The sequence below is a fragment of the Zalophus californianus genome, chromosome 9, assembly GCF_009762305.2.
Source record: "Zalophus californianus isolate mZalCal1 chromosome 9, mZalCal1.pri.v2, whole genome shotgun sequence".
NCBI classification, from domain to species: domain Eukaryota; kingdom Metazoa; phylum Chordata; class Mammalia; order Carnivora; family Otariidae; genus Zalophus; species Zalophus californianus.
The window spans coordinates 48,639,261-48,655,181 of NC_045603.1; the positions used below are offsets into that span (position 1 = coordinate 48,639,261).

Here is a 15,921-nt window from a genome sequence, read left to right on the forward strand (position 1 = left end):
ACAGAAAATTAACTCTTTTCCCTTTCCCAACAATGCTAGCTAAGAACATTCTGGAGTGCTAGTTTGAAGGCAATTCTGAAGTTCCAGAAATAGTTATTTGTATAGGTGTTGATTCCCAAAGCAAAAAGATTACAGAAATTCAAACAGAATATAGTATTAATCAATTTAAGAAAGAGCTTTGAAGAGATCTGATAAAAGAGAATGAGTGGAAGCTATAATCTGCTCGTCTGCTCTGAGTATATCAGATCTGGACATTCCATCTTAAATTTAAATCGCTGTGTTAGTGTCTAACTTTCAATTTTATACGTGATGCACGTCTCTTACTTTTTTTTTTTCTAAATATATTGGTTTCTTGGTTAGCTGGTCAGTTGGTATTTTTTCACTGGGTAAGAACTCTGATTAGCAAAAGAAGCAGTCATGGGAGATTGTGGCGTAGGGTATGATAAGACCAAGTCTGGGTTGGGGAACACCTACAGTATTCCCTTGTTTTAAGCAAATCCCACTTCTGCTGCAGGAAGCCACACTAAGTAGTTTTTCTGCTGTTGGTGGCAGGAGGGGTGTAAATAAAGATGTGAGGTAGTTCTTTCCACAAGAGGGAAATATTTGTCTACATAACCTCCCTGCAATGTCTGACAAATTACTAGAGCATCTGCTTGCTGTCATCTGTAAGCAAACTCTTCACTTGGTATTAACTGAACTTGACAAATCATGAGCTAGTTGCAGTTTACAGGCCCTATTTTCTGGTCCAGCCATGGCAGAGAGACACAAAACCCCCAAAAAACATGAACCAGAGACCACCAAGTACAAGAACTGCAAAGGCATAAGCATTAAGAAGCATATGGGGGAGCTGGTGAGAGCACATATGGATCATTTGCCAGAACCTGGGCACAGAAAAGAATAGACTGGTGAGGAATAATTTACAGACTCTGCTTCCACAGCTTCTCACTTTGAAGGTTAAAAAAAAGAAAGAAGGAAGGAAGAAAGAGAGAAAGAAAGAGAGAAAGAGAGAAAAAGAGAGAAAAGAAAGAAAGAAAGAAAAGAAAGAAAGAAAGAAAGAAAGAAAGAAAGAAAGAAAGAAAGAAAGAAAGAAAGAAAGAAAGAAAGAAAGAAAGAAAGAAAGAAAGAAAGAAAGAAAGAAAGAAAGAAAGAAAGAAAGAAAGAAAGAAAGAAAGAAAGATTTGACATTCTAGCAGGATATAGAACATGGCCGCAGAGTCTGTATAAAGGACAAGTAACATAGAAATATTACAGGGTAAGGAATAGGGTATCCTGAGAAAAGCAAGAGTTGCCTACTAAAACGTTAGTCTTTCTTACTTGGAACTTGCACATTTATACTGAGCTAATAAAAAAAAAAAATCAATTATAGCTGACAATGTTTGCCTTCTAAACTCTCTCCAGGCTACCAGACCGGGAATATCACCAGAAAGAGATCAGGAGTTAAATTATAGTTAGAAAAGGGGAGAAAATTAAGGTAGGACATTAAATTTTTATTCTGAAATTATCTCTGGCCACGACAATAAAATGTAACAAATATTCACTGAACAGTCTTACTCCTGTCTTCAGCTGTACAATACATACAGTATCATAGAACTGGCCACTAGGATTAAAATCCACCAGAACATATTTCATGTTAAGTGGCGACAGCAGCATCTCACAGAAATGTTTACATACATATATACACAGTCCACATTCAACCATTTTCACATATTTTCAGTACACACAGTTGCAGCATATTACAGTCACGTGTCTAAGTTGTTGCTCGATAAAAACCCAAGCCACTGCCTAGACATAACTGTAGCAGTTGAGCTGAGTATAATTACAATTAATTTTATATATGTCCATAGCAGAGAGATGTACAAGCCCCTAAGAAACAGAGTTGACAAATACTTTTTTTTTAAATGCTACCACAGCATTATGTTGGGCGATATTAAAACCTTTACCAACCAAATCAGTTTTTTTAAAAAGTCTTCTGCTTACCAGAATTATTCTCGATGAAAAAAATTACAAAAATGAATGCTCTCTTTAAAATAATTCACACTTTTAAGATTCCAATATGGCCCAATGCTACTGATGCCTGAAGTGTTGCCTAACCTCCTGATGGAGTCCTTGAACACGACTCCCAACCACGCATTAAGTTTAAAAGTGGCTTAAGTGCCTTGCACCCAAATTGTAAAAAGCCCTGGCCATCCGTACTAGAGCCAGGCACATAGAAAAGGAATGCACTTTGGTTCATACCAAATGCCCTGGGATTAATCACACTATAAAATTAAATGGTTTGAGGTAAATTTTTACAAATACAGTTGATTTTTGTCTAGTGTTAGCATAACAAAAAAATATCATTTAAAAAATCAGTCTGATGTTAAAAGATACAACAAAGACCATCTTTAACCCCTTAAACATAGGAATTTCCCGTGTAACTAACCGGTGGTTACCTTTCTCACTGCCTGATGATGAGTCACGCCTTATGGTTTCTATTAAGGCCTGTAAGTAACTAGATATTTAAGACAGATGTATCTCTGCAGAGGTGGGTTCCATCCTCACCACCTGGTATTCAAAGAGTTAAAGAGGCCAAAAAACGCATGCCCTACAACATGGCATTCGGAACAAAAGGCACATTGTTAACACTAAGGGCACAACTTCTCCTCTACGGTTGATCTGAACTGTCCAGCATCACCGTGCTGTTCCACTGTCGTAGCAACGCCCTGACGTGGTCATGCGCACTGTGGAGGTACGAGGACCGGAGCCAGATGAGACTGCAACCAAAGACAAGACACCGTGCTAGTCTGAGGTCTGAAAACAGCTCAGACATCCCTAGACAATGGTAACCTGTGAGACCAAGGACTGTTTCCAAGCCAACTCCTAGTAGCCTAGTACAGCCCCTCATTTAAGATCACAGAGATGCAACTTTTTTTTTTTCTTTTTTGGACATCGTAATTAAGCTCGAATTTTTTTTCAAAGCAGCCCTGTCACTAAACACTGAACATGGTGGCTCTTATGAATGAAGTAAATTTCACTGTATTTGGGGGGTGGGGGTGCATAGCGCTGCACTTAGAGTTTGGCTTAAAAGTTTCCGGTTACATTTGTGACTATAGTCACAAATGCACTATTGGCATCTTAAGAACCAGTTTTATGCGGTGGGGTAAAGACAAGCAGTATTAGTCCAGCTATAGATTTTCACATGTATTTTAAAGGGATGTTTCTTCTATTAACGGCAGGCTCAGGTTCATGTAAACGTGAAGTGAAGATGAGGCTGGGTATGGAAGAGGAGTCTTGCAAGGGAAGAACAGCCTTTATGTTTTTATTTTACTGACCTCAAGAAGCAAACCATCATTCAGAGGCTTATGGTTTTACAAAGCCACCATACCAAGTCTTACACTTGTTATGCCTTTAAGCCAGAATTTCAATAATAAATACACAATCTTTAAATTCTATAAGCCACTGATTGGGGGTATCATCACATGAGCATCATTTAAAAAGCAACTTACTACCATATTATTGCACTTCCACGGATGACACAGAAATGTATACGATATGCTAAAGAATTTGACTAGGGGAAAGCAGCTCTAATTTCTAAATACAGAAGTACAAATTAATTTATCAGTGACACCCTTAAATAGTAAAGCAAATAACAACATCACTATCTTATTAATAAGCTAAACGTATTACTGTGTTTTTTGGCAAATATCTGTAATATTTCCTGAGCGTTTTTCTCCACCAGCAACTGACAAAGCCTCAACATAAGTGTTTTGTTCCAAAAACTACTTTTTTTCTTTTTTAGTAAGAGAAACCGTAGGACTAATATTTAAAGAACTTAACCGGAAACTTTCTTGGCCTCGCCGGGGACCATGCTTTAAGTACTTGTAAATCAATTTACAGGCAATACAATAATATCTGTGCATATAAAAGAGTATTTATCCTAATTTATACTACCCAAAACCTATTACCCAAACAGGCAAAAATCTTTCTATATTAAATTGCACATACTAAAAAATTTCTTCCACGTGCCTTGAAATTGGTAAATACCACTGCTCATACATTAGTGATAAAATACTGAATTTTTCACTTTGAAAATAATTATTCAGAGACGAAAATATTCTTTTACCTAACTCTCAGTTACTTTCCCAGGTAAAGTGTCATTCCCACAAAAACAATCAGTGCAATCCAAAAGGAAGTAAGACAGAGGAATGCAATTTGTGATTTTTCTAATGATGCAAATAAGTCAAACCATTTAACTCGAGATTGAGCTTCTCCTCCTTTAAATTTGTTAAAACTGGACTCATTGAACAGTCACAATTCCTTCTGTTCAGCAAGAGGATTTTCAACCTTCTTTCTTTTTAAAGAAAGAGTTGATGCTCTCCCAGGCTAAGAGAACCTTACAGTGGCACCTGAAAAGTGTGAACTCACTCTAATTTGCTAAACCTTCTTTGGAACTATGGAAATCCCCACCTTAAGTAGCTAGGCTGCTGTTCTTTTTTTAAACTGGGATATGAAACAATGGTCACAATCACAGCTGAAGTGTCTCTCTTCTGTATTAACAGTCTGGGATATATATTTGAAGGAAGGGGGAAAAAAAACCAAACATGAATGCAAGCAACAGATGTGTGGTGAAAGAGGAACAGAGAGGAGGAAAGCAGAGGAGGAACAGTTCATGGAATACATTTCTATATTTAGGTGCAAAACCAAGTCCATGATCTGAGGCTTCTTTACAAAACAGCTTGCTGATCCTATTAGAGAATTTGAAGGAACGCACACGTTTCCATTTATCCACCCAGGTGTGCTTGGCCAGCTTTTAGAAAGTCAGAATGCCAAGTGGGCATTTAAAACCTTGGGAAGGTCGTGTCTGTTTGACCACTGGTTTAGGAAAAAAAAACAAAATCTCTTAAGGTGCAGTTCTTCTTAGAGTATCATTGTCGCCCTGACCCTTCTCCCACCCTCGCTACCACCCACGTGACTTATGGGAAATGGAGGCAGGACCTGCTACACCTGTGCATGAACCTGGAGCATGGAGGGAGGAGGGGGCCCTGCGGGGGCAGTCGCCTCGGGGAGAATATACTATGAACCATAGGAACAGTGAATGTCTTTGACACCAATCTGTAAATGCGCAGCAGTCACGAAGTAATCAATGGCCTGCCACTGATGTTTATTACTCTGCCACACTAGATACAGTAAGGCTCATCATACTTTTAGAACACAAAAACAGTTTCAGGAAGTATAAAAACTTAAAGCATTGTCCCCATGTATTTTATAAAAACAAAATGAACAACTTTCTTACATTAAAATAAGTGCTGAAAAGATACAAATGAGTTGAGTTATTGAGCAAATAAAAACAGGTCTGAGCTACTCCTTTTCAAACCGGTAAGGCTCAGCAATGTCGTATCTTTCAGATTACCAGCATCAGGGGACTCAGCTCAGCTAACGAGTTTTGGCAACACTGTCCTCTGCTGAATATTCCCATTGGCATCTGTCATCTGTGCCAAATTAGTCCTCAGTTTGGAAGCCGAGCTGGAAGGCGGAGGTAACTTGGAGATGGATGTGATAGCACCAGTGCTCTCGGTTATCCTCTTCACGGACGTCTTCTCCCCCGTCGGAGGCTTTGGCAACCGCCTCCTCAGCCAGGGATGCCGTAAAGCCTGGCCAGGGGTCATGCGAACCGCAGGATCCCATTCTAAACACTGTTTTAAGAAGTCAAGGAAAAGGGGATCGTCACACCCCTTCAGTGCATTCCCCCACTCCCTGCTCTCGGGTGGGCCCCTCAGTTTCCCCCGCCGGGAACGGCCCCCGTTGAGAACCACAGAGCCGTCTGACAGAGTCGTGACAGTGCAGTAACGGGGATAACCCTTGGAGCTCACAAAATTTTTGGCTCGTTTGGACGCATCCAGCAGTTTCTGGGAGGGCATGCCCAAGAGTTCAATCATACAAGCCAGCTGGTCCCCTTCATCTTCCCCAGGCAAGAGGGGGTAACCAGTCAGGAGCTCTGCTAAAATGCAACCCAGGCTCCACATGTCGATGGGCATGCCGTATCTGGCGCCAAGGATCACTTCCGGAGCCCGGTAAAAACGGGACTGAATGTATGTGTAGACACGCTGATGCTCGTAACAACTGGAGCCGAAATCGATCACTTTAATACCGCTTCTACCCTGCTGCTTTAATAGAATGTTCTCGGGCTTAAGGTCACAGTGAATGATTCTGTTCTTGTGCAAAGCATCCAAGCACTGCAGAATCGAGTGGGCAAACTTGCGAACCAAAGGCAGGCTGAAGCCCTGGAACTTGTTCTTCTTGATGAGCTCGTACAGGTTCATGCTCAGCAGCTCGAACGTCATGCAGATGTGATTCCGGAAGGTGAAGTTCTCCAGCATGTGGATGACGTTCATGGTGTTGTCCTTGTCTTGCTTGCGCAGGTGCTCCAGGATTCGGATCTCCTCCGCCGCCTGCCGGTGGAACCGCTTCTCATTCCGCACCATCTTCAGGGCCACGTGCTGGTGGACTTTGTGGTCGTAGGCCTTGACCACCTGCCCGAAGCTTCCCTTCCCGATGACCTTGAGGACCTCGTACCTGTAAGCCACGTGATCATGGGGCACCTGCACGTAGGATCCCTGGTCGTCGTCATAGCCCCCGTTGTTGGGCCCGCCCGTCATGCCCTGGCGCTTCTTTGCATTTGGACCCAAGAAATAGATTTCAGGGTAGCTGAAAATCTCATGGTGCTCGAAGGTGGTTAGTTTTTGCATGTATTGCTTCATTGCTTGTTCAGGGGTCAGGGGGGTGGCTTTCGCCTTCCCCAGGCCTTCCATAGACTTCAGAGACGTGGAGCTGCCCTGCCGTCTGTGGATGCTCTCCAGCTGCCGCTCAGGCACCACCGGCAAGCCCGCCTTCCCCACCGTGGTGAGCCCATTGGGTTGTGTCGTGAGCACTGTCCGCTTGTTACTGTTATCCTCGAACAGCTGCTGAACCTGGATCTGTCCGTGGCCGTGGCTGCCGACGTGTAAGTGATCATTCATTGTGTGCTTACTGCCGCCAATCTGGAAGGCAGAAAGCAACCGTGAGTAGGATGCAAGAGGTCTGTCTGTTCACATGGGGTACTTTCCAAGTCGGCCCCCAGCCCACCTTTACAAAATCCGATCTGTCTGAATGTACCGGCAGAGTCAGTTGCACTACATGGAAAGAGCTGTACGCCCAGGCAGGACCTCAGGAAAACCTGGACGGGGAGAGTGGACAGGCTGCTGCTGACAGCCTCTGAGAAAATAAAGGGAAAAGATGAGCGGACTTGGTGAGGCTACGAAACTTGGGATCCTGAAATACAAGGACCCCAGGAGTGCTACACCTGACTGACCAGCAGCTTGCTGCACATATCCACGCTCTTCGGAGCAGGTTCCCTGTGGAGGCCGAGCGCGTCTGTCCTGGTCACTGGCCTCTCCCTAACGTTCAGCACAGGGTCTGGCACACCCCAGGCGTTCCCCTCAGCCCAAACCTAATATAAAACGCAACAGGACACGGAGAAAGCGTGAGCATGTAGTCTCTTGCTGGGTCTACCCCCTCCAGACTGTAACCCCTTTCACACTTAGTAGCTTCCTCGTTACCAGGAGGGCAGGGACCACGTCTGTCTTGTCCACTACTTTCTCCAATGTCTAGCTAGCTCTGTTGTGAAAACACGAGCATCTTCATTCTCGGTCTTCTCTACTACTTGGAAAACTGACTACACCTAGGAAAATGTATGAACTACTGGCACAAAAAAAAAAATGTGCACTTTTAGGCTTGCGAGATTCCCATGTAGATATGCACTGTAGCATCCTGTAAACCCCTCATCTATTTTTAAAAATGTCTGGGCTTCATTGACTGTGATGACCATTTAAGGCCATTCAGTGCAACCAACCAACCACCACACAGTTTGGGGCCTTCCTTTGGTCAATGGCTCAGCTCTCTTCACCAATGTTATTTCCGTGGGCTGCCGGGATACTCAGCTTTCCAACAAGCAATACAGAGTAGCGACTTCTATTTCAGGCACACAGGCCATCCCTGAACACTGCTGTCTAAACAAAGCTGACCGTGCAAGCCAAGGGGCCCCCAGCCTTCTACTGAGAAACTGCTTGGGATTTCTTTCAAGTGTTATTATTGCAAAGACGTGAGGGAGGGCAGAGCACTAGCAGCTAGGATCCCCTCTCAGTTAGGAGTTCTCGCTGGCCTCAGACAACCACCCACAAGTCTTAATGCGTCCTGCTTGGTGATTTTTATATAAAATCTTAACCATCAGTTCCTCATTCACAACCCAGCTCATTCACTCAACCAAGATGATGGGCTAAGGTCTAGCCACACAAGTGGCAGAGTCCCTGCCCTGCAGGAGCTTATTACAACCAATCAGCTAAACGCTTTGCGGTAGTTTTTCTGTGAGATCTTTCTGAATCCTACCCTTCCGGCTTTATATACTACCCAAAGAGTAGAAGCAGTCTGTGTATGTCATATGGCAAGTGAGGAAGTGGTTTGGAATCACCTGGATTCCAAAATGAAATTTCAAGTCCTTCTTAGTAGCAGACCAAGACCTTCGCATTTTCTTTAACTGACATGTCACCTGCACAGTGATTATGTGAGGAGTGAGTTTTCTCCCTGCTTGCTTCTAAAAGAAAGTAGAATATGGTATAGTCCCTGGGCCTGTCCGAAGTGTGACTTCATAGATTGAGGGATTTTACTTCTCAGACCAATTTTGTGAAGACTTCTAGTCAAACCCTTTTATTAAAGTCACAGATGATAGCTCATGCTAAGGTGAACTTTCGTCAGGGTAGCTGGACAGGTTATTTTATCCCCATTCGATGCCAAAAGCAGAATGGTCCATAAAAATGAATCAGCAAGTCCATGAGTATATATAAAAGCAGTACTGGCTTGTCCAACTGCTTTTGTTCCCAAGCCCACACTCTGCACCCCTCCATCCCCACTGTGGTCTTTCAAGCACCAGGAAATACAAGGACCTGAAATTCCAAAGCTATCTCTTCTAGAGAAGCATTCTCTTCGGGGCAGGAAGGAGGGATTCAGAGGAAAAACCTACATTACCAGTGTACATGCTACAAAAAGCCTGAGGCTTCACTAGGGACAAAATTGACCTTGGGGCTTTAGCAACTCCTAAAAGGATAGCAAAGCAAAACTTTCTGAGAATCAGAAATTCACTTGTTTTTGCAACAGCAATTTCATGTTTTGCGCAATTAAAAACATAACCCACAAGTTTAGTGGCTAGCACCAGAGAGAGCTTGACAATGAACTGGTTCACCTCCTACCTCTCCCAACTCCTTCTCTGGGTCTTCTCAGCTGTCTCAACTATTAGTCCACCTACTCCTGGGTGGGTTCAGGGGTTCTCCAGGGTTCAAGCCTCAACTCTCCTGGCTTCTCAACTCCCCTAATTCTCCCCGGTTGGTCATGACCACAGCCAGGGCTCCAGTAACCGCCCAAGGGCTGACGTCTGCCACGTCTGCCACCTCTAGCTGGGGCCTGCCCAATTTACCCTCCTGAGCCCTGGCCCTTGTGTCCAACTACACAGACCCACGGCCTTTCCCACAAGCAATTCAAACTGAACTGATTTCCCTACCCAAACCATTTCCTCCTCCCATACCCTCAATTTCCAATAAATAAAAGGCTTCACCTCCACAGTCACTCAAGCTTTACATCTGGAAATCCTTCTCAGCGTCTCCCTGACCTTCCAAGGCCCCATTAAGCCTCACTGTCTCTCTCCCTCCTATTCCCTCTCCGTTGACCGGGTCTCACGGCCCACTCCTAACATGCCCCCTGGCTTCTCGGTCTAGAATTCCTCATCTCTTCTCTCCAAAGTACTTCTAGAGTTGTCACTGAAAACAGTCCATCTGACATTAACCTCACTTTTGCCCAAGGGCCTACAACTGTACTCCTTTTCCACAGATAACACAAGAATTGACAGGCAAGGACACCAGGTTCTAAAATGTAGCACGTAAGTGACCTCAGTCCGTCCTTCCAACGTCATCTACCACTGTTACAGTTCTCTCTGCGAGTAACAACGCTGGGTTCCCCAAGACCCGTGGAGACACCATGCTCTTTCAAGCTCCTCTGCTTTTTGGTGGAGTCGTGTTTCATAGTGGTGACGAGTCGAGGCATTTTCAATTAGACACACAGGAAATGAATCCCAGCTCTATCACTTACTAAATGTGTGGCCTTGGACGCTTTACTTAATCTCTCTGAACCTCAGTATGCTTGGCTGTAAAAAGAAGGCAACAGGGCTTCTCATTAGGGCTATTAGATTAAATAAGGTAAAATGTATGCAGTGCTTCGTAAAGAAGAGCTATTATCATCATCCTTTCCAAAAGCTGCTTGGAATCTCCTTCCTAACCCCCCAGCCTTCAATGTCCAGTTCAACTCTCACCTCTTCTGTGAAACATCCCCTTTCCTTCCCTGTGCATTTAGCCCACGGTTAGACCCGATAGACTGTTAAGGCCTATTTCATCTTATTGAAGTGTTTTGACACCTGATGCACCCACCTGGCTGTGAGCGATTCAAGGGCGGGGTCACCTCTTATCTTTGTTAAGTCCCTATTAACATAAACCCAAACATACAGTAAGCACTCAGGTAGTATCTATTGAACGGAAGAACACATGTTAATAAACCCTTGCTAACTGATACCTCTCCGAGTTCTATTTGGGAACTACCTTTGTACCTTCATAAGAAAACATGAAGTTAACGCCCAGGGAATTGGGAATCGTCCCTGGGGATCCAAGTCACAAGATGTTAGGCGTGCAGTGCATCGGCAGAGACTTAAGGCAAAATGACAGACGGTAAAATGGACCCAGAGTAGATGCATCAACTAGACACCTAAAAGCCATGGGTGCCACCTTAAAAACTCTCCAGATGTTACGGGGATTCAGTTGAGAGGCTGGAGTATGGGAAGGCCTTTGATCTCAAACACTGCAGGACTCTGTAATCAGGACGAAATTCAGAAGCACAATTAACTGATTATAAAAAAAGGGGGTGGAGGGAGCTCTGGAAGTGCTCACACTTTTTCCAGAACGCATACGCCAGGCCTACATAACGGTAAGGATATTAAAAACCTCTCACTCAGCCTCTTGAAGTCTCAGAACGTGGCTTATTCCTATTTGCCACGGCCCACCTACCATGGCTGTCACATTTAAAAATATACACAGAATGAATGTAGTTGTTAGATAAGTACAATGTATGGGTTCAAACAGAGAGACCTACAAAAGCCTTCTCTGCCCATGAAATAGTTTAGTATTAAAAATTATGTAAGAACAATAGTCTAATCAGTTTGGTAGTTTTAATCTCTTCCAATAATTAAGTGGAAAATAGCAGATATTTCACTGTGCTAACATTTTTGAGCATTCTGAAACTTCCCTGAAGTCATCTTAGCAATGCTCTATAGTGTCATGGGAACAGAACTGAGTGCAAAAAGGTTGGATTTTAGCTGCTCCTCAAACACAGACAGCCTGTGTGGCCCTAAGTCGAATTATCTACTTTTTCTTCTTCAAAATATTTCTATTTTTAAAATGAGACTACTCATTCTTCTTTAATCCCAATTATTTTATAAAGGTAAAATGGTAACTGGAGACTGCTTTAAACATCAGAACAGTTAGGGCAGTGATATAATACTAACATTTGGGAATTAAAAAAATAAGTGTATTATTATCTCCCATACAACATCAAAAGAAAAAAAAAAAAAACTAACAGGAATCGAGACAGTTACCGGCTACACTTTTAGGACAAACAGAAAAAAACAAAATGACTAAGTATACAATAATATATCCATGGAGATAGGGCACAAAAGGGCAATGGACTAAATAAATTCTGAAGTTCATAATCTTTATAATCACATATTTACCTGCCTACTATTTCATTTACAAGGGAAAATATGGGCAAGCTCCTGTGACAAGATCATTTTCCTCTCCTCAATACCCTTCCCCCCCCCCATTCTAAAACAGCTCTTCCTAAGTATAAGCGCTGTGGAATTAAAAACAAAACAAAACAAACAAACAAAACCTTATAAACACCTCAAAGACATATTATATGAGAGTATGGATCTGCAAAGGTTCCTGCATTTCTAACGAAATGAACAAAACTTCCTAGGATTAGCAGTGTCAAACTAGATGTTGAAGCTAGCTCAGGAGGGCCTGTGCTTTTAGCTCCAGCCTTGCTATGAATTGGCTGGGGAATCTTCACCAAACCAGTCAACCTGTCCGACTATTTCCTCATCTGTAAAATGAAAGAGGAGAACCAGACAAATGCTGTGGTCTTTTCAAACTCTCTTGTTCTAGGAAATCTGCAATGTTGTACAAATAAAATCAAAACTAAACCACAATCAAAACCTAACTTCACACTTCCCAAACCAAGTCTCTAATGACCAAAAGCAGTCTGGAATTTTAACCATAAGATACCACAACAAAATACAAGCATCCATTCCTGGGGGTCCTGAGAAGGACCCTCATATCTTTTCATTTCTGGTCCACTGCAGGCTGTTCCTCCAGTGGACACCTTCTGTTTTCTCTAATCTCGTTAGGTACATCCACTGGGAAAAAGGCTCTGATCTAGTAAGGCCCAGTCTTAGGAATCCAGATGCAAACCAAGTACTTTCTTTCCCAGGTCACACCAAGTCATGTGATTGCATCCACACGTGGAAAAAAGTCGACGTGATATTTTCCAAATTGTCAGACGATTCCAAACCAAACAAACAAATAAACCCCAAACCCTAAAGCCAACGGCAATTCCTCAACTAAAACGTCACTATAACAGGAACATTCACCCGTAACATACAGAATCAACCAGCCTAAAGGATTCTCTTCCACCATCAACAGTGCAACACAGAAAATCAGTTAACTTCTGTTTGGTGAATTCCTAGCCCTTGGTCACATGTGGGGGGGGGGAGGGGAGGGAGGGAGAGAGAGACAGCAGGGAGGGAGAGAGGGAGAGAAAGAGAATGACTACCTAACAACAAAACGGTTCTCCTGTACAACTTGTGCACATTGGTCCAGGTCCAAGGGGCAGATACCCCACTGCGGCTATTCTCTCACAAATTCTCCAATAAAGGAGTTTCCCCACAACACCTGACCCTCAGAGCTGCTTCTCTGTAGACCAGAAATGGCCTTTTCCACAAGAATTCAACTTTCACTAGGCAAATGAAGCCATATTCCTCCCAAGCATCCCTCACGCAGAACCACCTTAGGCCATTCTTCTGGAGGATCCAACTGGAAAAAGGACCTGGGAAACCACCACCTCCTCCAAAAGTGCACACCTCCTCTAAGCAGTCACCTTCCAAGGGCGATGTCTGGGAGCTGAGAAAAGGTACATGCTGCAGTCAAATCCAGCTTGCCAATCTGCGGCCACTAGTCCCACGATGGGCTCTCCCCTCCCCCTCCACCCACTGAGGGAGGGCAGCACCTGCCAGGTGCCCTGCCCTTCTCACTTCCAAAGCAAAGGCGCCTCTTTCCTTTTTAATAATATCCAAATGCAGAATCCTACAGGGGTGGCTTCTTGTTTTGACTGCTGCTGTGGCTCTTATTTTTGTTAATGTTAATTACAATTTCTGCTGTGCTCAAACTTGTAGCACTCATAAAACATGCTTCCACACGCGGGGGACAATTGGCGGTGCTCCCTGCTGGCTGGAGCCAGGCCTGAGAGGCTCTTTGGGGGATCGATTTTCCGGGCAGGACGGCCTGACTGTCCCCTAACACATATCTGTTCTATAAATACCCAGTACCCAATGTGGTGGTGGTGGGGGGGGGGGTGCTGGGGGATGTTTATCCGGTCAGGGAAAGGAGCTCTGGGAAGCAAGGCCGGAAAAAAGAGGGAAAAAAGAAGGAAAGCAGCAAGGAGGAAGTTCCGAGGAAGAGGAGCGCAGGGGTGGGCGGGCTCCGGAGGGGAAGTGAGGGGCCCACGCCACGAATCTTCCTTTGTGGCTGCAGCTTTGGGCTCGCCCAAGTTGCATAGGGTGGCGTCCAAGAGGGGCCACTAGCCAGGGGCGTGGAGACACTCGCACTTCGACCTCTCGTCTCCCGGCGTCAGAACCCCACCGGTCCGGGTTGTTTATGCCCCGAGCCCCTCCCGCACCCCTTCCCCCCGGCCTCCCGCGGGGCTGGGTCTCACCGTGTGGGCTGCGGCGGCAGCGTTGCTGGCCCGGAGAGGCGGCAGGCCGATCGGGGAGGGCGGGCCGGTCCCCACTCCGCTCCGGGGAGCCCCCGCACCGAGCCCCGGGGAAGCCTGAAGCTGACGAACGGCGCTGTCCCCTCCTCGGCCTGGGAGCCACGCGCGGGAGGAGACAAAAGAGGGTCAGGGGAGAGAAAGTCACCCAGACCCCGTCGCCCCGCCCCACCCCTCTGGGTAGCGAACCCCGCTCTCCCCGGGAGAGAGGCTGGACGGTAAAAACAGGCGTCCGGGGGAGTAAAAGGGCGCCGGGACCCCGGATCCCAGGCGCGCAGCCCCGGGCGGGGCTCGGGCAGCTGCAAAGTTAAGTCGGGCGCCGGCGCGCGAGTTCGCGACCCCGCGGCTGAGCCGAGCTGGGCCGGGGCTGGGCGGCTCACGTTGCAAGCGGCCGCAGGCCGGGAAGAGGATTGGACCGCCGACAAGGGCGCGATGGCCTCGCCAAGCCCCGGGCTGGGGGAGGGGGGAAGAGGCCCGGGACGGCCCCCGCCGGCCGGGTCGGAGGGCTCCGCTCGGTGGAGCCCTGGGGCCGGCGTGCAACAATGAGCGGAGCCGAGGCGAGGGCGCGCCGTCCGCCCGGGGGCCCCAGCCGCGGCGCAGACTTTGTTCGAGGTCCCGCAGGCAGCGGGCGCCCGCGCCACGAGGGCTGGACACGGGCGGCGCGGGGGCCGGCGGGGGCGGGCGCCCGGGGCGGCGTGGCGGCCCGGCCCTCCTTACCGGTCGGGTAGGCGGCGGGAGCGGCGGCCGAAGGTTTCCTGGTTAACATGGCCGCTGGAGAAGAAAATGCATTTCAGGGCTGCTGTCTCCGCCGCCGCCGCCGCCGCCCGTCCTGCTGCTACTTCTCCCGGCCGCCGCCGCCTCCCGGTCGGCCCTTGCGCGGGTCTCCGGCGCCTCCTCGCCGCCTCGCGTCAGCTACAGCCAGACACACAGAGTCCGCTGCATCCCCGCGGCCCGGGCCCGCCGCCGCGAGTCCCCCGCTCTCCTCCTCGCCGCCGCCGCCGCCGTCCTCCTCTTCCTCGGGCGGCTGCAGCAGCCCCCGGCCCGTGCACATGCCTCGCCCTCCCCTGCGCGCCGCTGGCCTCCCCGACTCCCTCACATAGGGCGCGGGGGAGCGGGCTGCGCCGCCAGGACCGACTCGCTCGGGAGCCTCCTCCCGGGCTCGCGCGCGCGCGCCCCCGCGCACACTCGCACTGGCGCCCGCGCGCGGCGCGGCCCGGGAGGGCAGCTCCGCCCCCGCTCCTCTCCGCCGCGGGTGCAGGCCCCGCCCTCGGACTCCCCCACCCCCACTCCCACCCCCCCCAGCCTAGCCACACGCGCTCACGTACACCCCACCCCCACCTCGGCCACCCTCCGGAGTCCCTACCCCACCCAGTCATCTGCTTAGCCACCCCTCCACTCCCCGGAAAAGTCTGCAGTCTCCGCTCGGCCTCCGCCTCCCCCTCCGGCCATCTGCACCGCTCCCCTCGGCTCCCCTACTAACGACCTTTTCCCCTCCCCGGCCTCCGGCCCCGGCAGCACCCCTCCTTTCTCCCTACAGCGCAACCTACCACTGCTTCCCTCCACCGAAATCGCTGCAGAGACCCCTTCCCTTCCCTGAGGGCCCCCAAACACATGGATTTTCAGCTTTCTGAACCCAATGGCTGCTCACAGACAATACTGTCCCCCCTCTCTGGTCCCAGGGGACTTAACCGGCCCCTCTCCCCAGTCTCTCATGTAAATAACTTAGTCGTGCAAGGGTCACCTCGGTAAGTCAAGCCCGAAAGAGGGCCGCAG

At 47.6% G+C, this 15,921-nt stretch overlaps 1 protein-coding gene across 2 annotated transcripts; it reads right to left on the bottom strand.

Annotated features, from left to right (window-relative positions):
• Positions 1–3,776: 3,776 nt before the first annotated feature.
• On the bottom strand, positions 3,777–15,004 carry DYRK2 (dual specificity tyrosine phosphorylation regulated kinase 2). Of its 2 annotated transcripts, XM_027593433.2 has the most exons (3): positions 14,866–14,997; positions 14,095–14,243; positions 3,777–7,016 (listed from the first exon to the last, which is right to left on the bottom strand). In XM_027593433.2, the coding sequence occupies exons 1-3, from the start codon at positions 14,912–14,914 to the stop codon at positions 5,409–5,411; spliced, it is 1,806 nt and encodes a 601-aa protein (XP_027449234.1). In that variant the 5' UTR covers positions 14,915–14,997; the 3' UTR covers positions 3,777–5,408. The 2 variants fall into 2 exon arrangements, with proteins under 2 accessions (XP_027449234.1, XP_027449235.1); XM_027593434.2 differs by lacking the exon at positions 14,095–14,243 and having other exon boundaries at positions 14,866–15,004.
• Between the last annotated feature and the right edge of the window lie 917 nt (positions 15,005–15,921).

Bases quoted from the DNA above. Each gene is read 5' to 3' on its own strand.
- DYRK2 (XM_027593433.2), bottom strand. From the start codon at position 14,914: ATGTTAACCAGGAAACCTTCGGCCGCCGCTCCCGCCGCCTACCCGACC. The intron at 14,244-14,865 runs GTAAGGAGGGCC...CGTGGCTCCCAG, and splicing joins TCCCGCCGCCTACCCGACCG to GCCGAGGAGGGGACAGCGCC. The intron at 7,017-14,094 runs GTGAGACCCAGC...TCTGCCTTCCAG, and splicing joins CTGCCGCCGCAGCCCACACG to ATTGGCGGCAGTAAGCACAC.